This window comes from Neomonachus schauinslandi, chromosome 12, assembly GCF_002201575.2.
Source record: "Neomonachus schauinslandi chromosome 12, ASM220157v2, whole genome shotgun sequence".
NCBI classification, from domain to species: Eukaryota; Metazoa; Chordata; class Mammalia; order Carnivora; family Phocidae; genus Neomonachus; species Neomonachus schauinslandi.
This window is the reverse complement of record NC_058414.1, coordinates 76,487,195-76,495,702: the sequence shown is the minus strand read 5'-3', so window position 1 is coordinate 76,495,702 and position 8,508 is coordinate 76,487,195. Positions and strand designations below refer to the sequence as shown.

At 38.6% G+C, this 8,508-nt stretch overlaps 1 protein-coding gene across 1 annotated transcript in view; it reads right to left on the bottom strand.

The window, feature by feature from the left end:
* CPED1 (cadherin like and PC-esterase domain containing 1) overlaps window positions 1-8,267 on the bottom strand; it is a 265,972-nt gene extending 257,705 nt beyond the window's left edge. Inside the window, exon 1 of the mRNA XM_021699370.1 lies at window positions 8,019-8,267. Within this exon, the coding sequence (XP_021555045.1) occupies window positions 8,019-8,267 (249 nt within the window). The remainder of the gene's footprint in view (window positions 1-8,018) is intronic.
* Between the last annotated feature and the right edge of the window lie 241 nt (window positions 8,268-8,508).

The window sequence follows — 8,508 nt, the reverse complement described above, 5'->3', positions numbered from 1 at the left end:
ATAGTAAATGGAAATAGAATGGATATAGTAAATGGAAATAGAATGGAGATATTATACAGAAATAGAATGGAGAGTATATGGAAATAGAATGGAGATATATACAGAAATAGAATGGAGATATTATATAGAAATAGAATGGAGAGTATTTGGAAATAGAATGGAATATACGGAAATAGAATGGAGATAGTATGGGAAATAGAATGGAGACAGCTAGAAAACCACAGGTCTTAGTCTAATCTTATCATCATTATCAACTCCATTTGTTACTCTGAGAGGCATTTCCTTTCCGTGAGCTTCATTTTTCTCACTTATAAAATAAAGATCTTGAACCTAATGATCTCCAACTTGTTTCCAGTTCTACATTCTCATGTTTCTTCATTTCTAAATAATTATAACGAAAAATAGGTTTTATTAGGGATGCTCAAGCACACATCAAGTCATGGAGATAAGGTCTGCCACCAAGAGGAGGTGAAATTCCAGTTTCCAGAATGCTTTAAGAATGTTTGTGAAGATTTCTAGAGGTATCGATTAGCACACACTTGCTGGAGGTGCCTCCAGGCAAAGGCAGAGATGGTGGCATTTGGGAACAACGGTATGGCTTGCTTATGGATTACAAACAAATGCAGAGTGGGACATAAGACCAGAGGAGTATGTTGGAACATACTAGGCATGAGAGGGATGGATTCTACTCAATTTAGCGGGTTTAGTATGACAACTACTTAAGGCTATTTAGGAGAGATGCTATAGGAGTTATACATAGATGGCTTTGAATGTGCAGTAGATTGAAGGGGAACTAGTCAGGCTACTGAAAATAGTCTAGGTTAGTGGTAATGAGGACACAGCTTCAAGATTGTGAAGATAAACTCTAAATATTTGGAATATTAATTAGTTATTATCTGGGTTCATTTGGGGGACTTGGGAAAAACCCACTTTATACCAGTCATACAGGCTTGTTCTAAGGTGATACTAACTAAAATTACTTAGTATAATAAAGGGCCAAATGTGCATCGTGGTCTCAGAGAGAAATCAGAAGGCAGAGCTAGAAAAGGAACAGCATGTCTAAAGGCACTATATAAACCACAAAGAGGACATCTAGGAATAGGCCAGAAGCCAGGGAAATGGAGAACACACTGGGAAGCAATATACAAGTTGAGTTGGGTTGAAACAAATGGTTCTGAATAAGGGTTGTGAACAAGGCAAGAATGTTGTGGCCTTTACACAACATTATAAACATAAATATAGTTAGTACTGCTGAATTGTACATGTAAAAATGATGAAGAGGGTGAATTTTATATTTTGTGTTTGTTACCACAATTAAAATTTTTTAAAAAGGTAACAATCAAAGAGAGAAAAAGAGAAACCTGAAAAAGGTTTGGCCTTTCTAATTTAGAGCTGGCCATATGGATCAGTGACAGGCCTACAGATTTAGTAAGGAGCCAGGCCAGGTGGATTAGGTGGGGGCAAGGTGGAGAGAAAGAGCAAGTAGTATCAACTATAATTCTAGGTTTAAAGGTTTAAAACCTATTCATTCCGGAGAATGGGGGGTGGGGGAGTCCTATTCACGGAAACATAGAGGTCAAGAGGAGCCATTAATTTGGGCATGAAAATTTTGAAAGAAAAACATTTGAGTTTTCATAGTTCTTATCACTCCTCTATAAAAGATAGCAAGAAACTGGAGATGCACACCGGGGCTTCAAGAGTGAGATCCAAGCTAGAAATATACCTGATAGGTTATCTGTACAGGTTGAAAATTAACAGTGTACAAAGTCAATACAATCACCAAGGGAAAGTATAAAACAAGACAACTGAAGGCCCAATACACTAAATTTGGCAATGTCTAATTTTAGCATCAGAGGAAATGCACCCTGAAAGGAGACCACCAGTTATCCATAGAGATCAGAAAATAATCCCATTGTGTCACGGAATTCAAAGTTTCAAGAAAGAGTTGTTGTCTAATAGTGTAAGATGCTTCAGAGAAGAAGGATGTGGACTGAAAATAAATCATTCCATCTGATAGCCAAGGGATCACTGAAGACAAGTTTTGGTAGAAAAGCCCAAATGAAAAGGAGAAGGGATGGGTAGGGGTGGCCAGGAAGTGAATCCAAAGAGAACCAGCCACAGCTTCTCTGAGGGAAACGAGAGGGGAACACGCTGGGTTAAGTGGATTGCCAGGTACAAAGAAAACTTATTGTTATCAGTTATGAGTATGTTTACTGGCAGAAGGCATGGTCCAAAGGAAAGGTCTGAAATAGCAATATTGTAACAAAGAGAGAATAACTCTGGAACCAGTTCTAGAAAACGTGGAAAGGTGTTCAAGAACACAAGAGGAAAGTAAGATTTGGCAAAGAAGAAGCATTGGGAAACAGCCTTGCAACTGGATGCCCTACCTTCAATTCTATTCCCTCCAGTCCATTCTGCAATATGTGTTCTGGAATGTTCTCTACAACATAAATCTATTTATGCCACTTTTTGCTTACCACTCTTCAGGGGTTCCCTATTGCCTACAGGATAGAATCCAGACTCTCTATCATGCCCACATTTCCACATCTAGACCCTGATGAATTTTCTACCTGATTTCCTTGCCTTCCTGCTCTGCTCCCCCCAACACATCACACACACACACACACACACACACACACACACAGAATACCCTGCATCCTCCAAATCTATCATTTAATTTCTTCTTTGCATATGTGGTGTTTTCTGCTTGTAAGACATTTCTCTTTCCCCACCCTTTCTAACTCCTGCTCATCTTTCAAAATGCTCTATTAAAGTTATGGATTCCCCAGCACTGATTTAACTCCTGATCTGTCTCACAATGCCTTTTATTTCTGTGCCACCCGTGCCTCGTACAGTGTCTGGCACAAACTGCTCACCAGATAGTCACTGAAGGAATGAAGAAAATGAAAGAATGAACTGAATTAGGAAGACAAAGGGTAAAGATGAAGTGAGAATTGTTTTTTTTAATTTGGAGAACTCTCAGTGAGATAATTACAAACATTTCACTTAAAGAGAGTGATGCCATTTCCCAAGAGTAAGAGCACATTTTGACATATTCTGTGGCTTTTAGAAAGCAACATTAGCATAACTACTGTATCACATACCCCTCCGGTGGACATTACTTGTGGCATGGTTGTGGTAAGCCATGGACACCATTTTTACCACCATGGCCACCACAGACCTGGGAGTTCCTATGCGCCATACTGATTGAGAAGGAGGAACCACCTTTGCCCTGACAGGACTACACCCACTGAGGCCCTGGCTTGCCCAGTGGCCACCCTGAGAGTCCAGGTAACACTACGTGGAAGTAGCACGGGACAACTCTAACCAATGGAAGACAGAAGAAAGGAAAAGCCAAGAGATAAATCACTTGTCCCTCCTGCCCCTTCCCCACCATGCTTGTTTTGAGATGTAGAATTTAATACAGCCTCTCTGGTTATGTCTCTCATAAATGCACCCATTTGTCTTTGCTGTCCTTGTTCCCTTTCCCCCCTACTCTTGCATCCCTGAGATTGCAGCATCTAATGAAGTTTAGCATGTAAGTGCTTGCCTCAGGTTCTGTCTATAGAAAACCTGGGCTAAACAAGCAATTTTTAGAAATTTTCAAATGTTAAATATATTATGCATTATTGGAGACACAAACTAAGTTAAATAGAGCATATTTGTATGAAAACATTCAATTATTTGCATTGGATTATGGCTGTATACCAGGAAGAGTAGTTGTAGAGAGTAGTCACTTAAGGAGAATGGAGCGTCCAGAAGAAATGGAGAAATGAATAGTCAAGCAACAAAGAACTACTAATTCTCCTTGCGGAGTATCAACAGGAGATAATCAGTAACACATGGCTACAGTGAGTATAAATGTATTCTCCAAATAGTAAAGTTTCCATTAAAGGAACATATACTAAGGATGTATATTAAGCATATTTTCTTCCATTATGTCTGTTCATCATTTAATGTGCTTCCTATGTTGTGAAATATTAAAGTGTTAGATTCCAGGAAAACAAATAAATCTACTGAGTGATCTACTTCAGTGAAGACAAATGGAATTGTCTTCAGCTTACACATTAAATTGAAATGATTTTAAGACATGGCAGATTAGTAGCCAAAATTTAAACAACTAAAGTTGGGAGAAAACCCGAAGAAATGACAAAAGTACAGCTGCTTAGCAAGGTCCTTTGGAAAGTTCAAACGGAAAAAAGAATTAAAATTTGGCCAGAAGAGGGAGAGTACTCCCTCACTATGGAAAGTTGGCATATACTAGACCATGATCTCAATCTGTATTGAAAACAGTTTTAGACAGTGAACCAAGTCCCAGCTGTAAAGGTATTAAGGGCATAGTCAGTCACCCACCTTTAAATATCTGCTACTACAGAACCCTCTGTCGCTAGGCTGATGAAGTACAAAAGGTCTTCTCTTGGAAAGAATTGCAACCAAAGAGACTGGGGAATAGTTACTGCTCATTCACGAAAGTATGAAAACTATGATTCGAGAAAGACTCTGTGAGTGTATTTTAGTTTCTGAATGTTTATCCCTACAGCATTCATCGAAACTCTTTTCCAAGTGTCATCACATGGATTCTTTCATTAAGATTTTGTTTTCCTTTTACAGATTTGTAAATCCAAGCCCAACTTATACTTCCTGGAGGAGCAATTAAAGTTTAAATGCATTGCTTTTTAATCATTTTGTTTGTTCTTAGTATTTCTTTAGGTCTGAATATCTGCAGGGGATCAGGATTTTTCCCAGACAAATGTGTACACTCATATACACAATATTTTGTGTGAAATGTCTGCGTTTGGTAGTCATCTTATAAATCCAAATACTTCCTGGAGTCCATGAACCTTAGGTCAAAATCAGTTATTTTAAGTAACTTTAAAAATCACTTTAAAATGGATGGATATCAGTAAGGGAAAGCCCTAGAAAAATGAACATTTTGGTTTGTAAATAAAAGTAATACCAAAACCTAAAATTTCTAGACAGAAACAATGCTTCTTCTATAAAAGCTAATTTTAGGTCTTGAGGAAAATCTACACAAGCATCTCATCAGTGATTTTTTTTTTATTATGTTATGTTAATCACCATAGATTACACCATTAGTTTTTGATGTAGTGTTCCATGATTCATTGTTTGCATATAACACCCAGTGCTCCATGCAGAACGTGCCCTCTTTAATACCCATCACCAGGCTAACCCATCCCCCCCGACTCCCCTCTAGAACCCTCAGTTTGTTTTTCAGAGTCCATAGTCTCTCATGGTTCGTCTTCAACTCCGATTTCCCCCTTCATTCTTCCCCTCCTGCTATCTTCTTCATCAGTGATTTTTTTTTTTTAAGGATTCTTTTTTTTTTTTTTAAGATTTTATTTATTTATTTGACAGAGAGAGACACAGCGAGAGAGGGAACACAAGCAGGGGGAGTGGGAGAGGGAGAAGCAGGCTTCCCGCCGAGCAGGGAGCCCGATGTGGGACTCGATCCCAGGACCCTGGGATCATGACCTGAGCCGAAGGCAGACGCTTAACTGACTGAGCCACCCAGGCGCCCCATCAGTGATTTTTTTAATGAACTTCATAAGGTAGCTCATTTTGAGAATGATCCATATACACTGATCCCAAAGACATTTGTTTTTTCACTTTAACTATCTTACAGAATATTTAATCCTTAAAACTGGATTATTATTGGATTCTTTTTTCTTGGAACATGTATTACAAGGAGAACTAAGTTATATCTTGTTTTAACTAACTTCCACATGATTCTTTCTAGTTTCCTTTCTATCTCTAATAAAAACTGGCTCTAAACCAATGGCTGACACAAATTAGTTAAAAATAGAAATACATGGCAAATGTTTGGAAATTGACTTCTTATATCCATGGGCTTTTGAATTATAATTGTGAATTTAGAATCTTGTTTATGATTAAAATATTAAGATTGTGAATAATTTGGGGGAAAAATCATGTGATTGGCATTTTTTTTTTTTTGGTGAAGAAAATTCTAGAGTGAATGTTTTACACAAGCAGCCAATAAGTTTCAGATGGTTTATAAGTAGCAGGAGATCCAAAGCTGAAATGGAATTTTCTGTGACAGCCTACAAATAACAGTTAACATATGCCTGTGTTACAGGCAAAAGCAGGAGTCACATAAAGTCAAGCAGGGAGTATGAAGAGCTGTAAGTTAATGAATAAAAAACCTTTTTGTCCAAAATTTTTAGCACCAATTTTTACTCCGTACTTAAAAAGCAAAACTAGCTCAAAAAAAAAAAAAAAAAAAAGGAGCAAAACCATTTCAACTACTTTTAAAGAAACTGTATTTATTAATATTGGGGGGAAAAAAAAACAAGAAGTGACTTTCCAAGTCATAGTTTACACCCATTAGAAATTTGATGTATTGGGCGCCTGGGTGGCTCAGTTGGTTAAGCGACTGCCTTCGGCTCAGGTCATGATCCTGGAGTCCCAGGATCGAGTCCAGCATCGGGCTCCCTACTCAGCAGGGAGTCTGCTTCTCCCTCTGACCCTCCCCCCTCTCATACTCGCTCTCTCATTCTCTCTCAAATAAATAAATAAAAAATTCAATGTATTAAAAAATGCAAATAAAAATTAATGCTAGTACAAATGAAGAAAAAACACAGATTCTTCAGTGATGTTAGAACATTTAGTCACTGACTCGCACTTGCAGTTGGAGTTTCACCTGGAAGTGTTTCTAGTTATATTATCTGCTATTCTTTGTAATGTGTCTTGACACTGTTGATAAACTAAGTCACTCACTTACAAGGTTTTAAATTTTTTTTTTGTTCTAACCTATTATATTTCTTACAGTTGTGGTTTCACCAATTGTTATCAGAGCCTTGAACTCACTTTGATTTCAGCACCAGTGCTGTGGTAGGAACCAGGTGGGTGTATCAGGTCATCCTGCTAGCCCTGTGGTCTGCCTACACACCTCTGAGCAGCGGCCATCTTACCTGTGCATTGATGGCAAGCATGCCCACCTTACTTATCTCACAGGGTTATGAGTCTAAAGGAAGTACATAAAGGAGTTCTTGAAACAAGATGGTAGTCATGCTGGAGGCGTTAGAATTTCAACAGGAAATTCTGCTCCAAACAATAACCACAATCCTAGGATCTACCTGAATTTACTGCATATATAAGATAGTACTTATAGCTTCCTAAATTACCTTGCTATACTTTTTGCTGGAGCACAGAAGTCAGTGGCTTTGCTGCCATGAATTTTTGCATGTGTGTTTTTCTTTTTCAGGCTGGATTATTTTAAAGGTCATCATCTCATTGATAGGCATGAACAGAGTGGTATATTAAAATAGAAATCCTGTGGAGTTTTTTGTGTGTTTTGTGTTTTTTCCAACATTCACAAAATTAGTAAAGTTAATTAGAATAGTAATATTAGTAATAGTATAGTAATATTAATAATAGTAAGTATAGGATAATCAATATTTCCCAAATTCTATAAACAATAAAATGCAGGTATCAATTCTTTTGAGGGAACATATTATACTATTCCTTTAAATGGTTCAGAAATAAATACGTTGCTTTAGAAATATCTTCACCAATGAAAAATCGATTTAATCAATTATAAAATGGCATTCTGGAATATCTTTGAGTCTGGAATGGTCTGGGCACTCATGCTGACTACCTTGTGGAAACACTCAATGTTGATCAAATTTTATGAATCTATGGTTTATGTTCCTGAACTGGAAATCTTCAGATCTCTCAGAATCCTAATCCTTTAGAAAGAATTCACATCACTCCCACCAACTCCAAATTGTCTATTTCATTCAGCTGAAAAGAAGTGAAACTCTAAGAGAGGAGATAAAGGCCAGGACTTTCTGGAAGTAAATAGAAGAAGCTGAAGCTAACATGTGTCTCACTGTCATAAGGTCACCCTCTGGGCCGTTGTATACTCTGGATCCCTTTCAGACCTCATGGAAGTTAATTTTAGTTTTACAGAAAGGACAGAGAGAGGCAGACTGCTATCTTTACGGAAAATGTCAAGGTTAAGCTCGTGACCATCTTACCTTTCTGATTTCCTGTGCATTACCGGAGGGAAGGAAGCACGGTTTGTCCGGGGAGAATCCCTTCTCGCATCTGCCTGCCTGGGTTTCGGGGGGTGTGTTCGGGGCAGCCCCAGGGACAGCGGCTGTGAGCTTCCTCGACCCTCGGAGTGTCAGGGTCTGGTAGAAGAGACAGATTGCCACCACCAAGCCCACCAGGAAGGGCCGGGGACAAAGTCGCCGACGACAAGGGAACACTGGACGACAGACCATGACCAGTTCAGCTTCACTTGGCCCCTGTCCACGTTGCCGGAAAAGTCATAGCAGCTATTTTTTGTCAGCATGAAAAATACAGATCAGCCTTCTTTATCCACAACTGAAATCAAGATTGCTCCATCCCCGCTGAAGAACTTTCCGAAGGGTTCATGCCAAAGAATCATAGGTCCCAAAGTCTGAGGCGGTTAATAAGATCTCTTCCATGGATGACAGTGAAAAGTGGCTGGCCTGGGTTAAA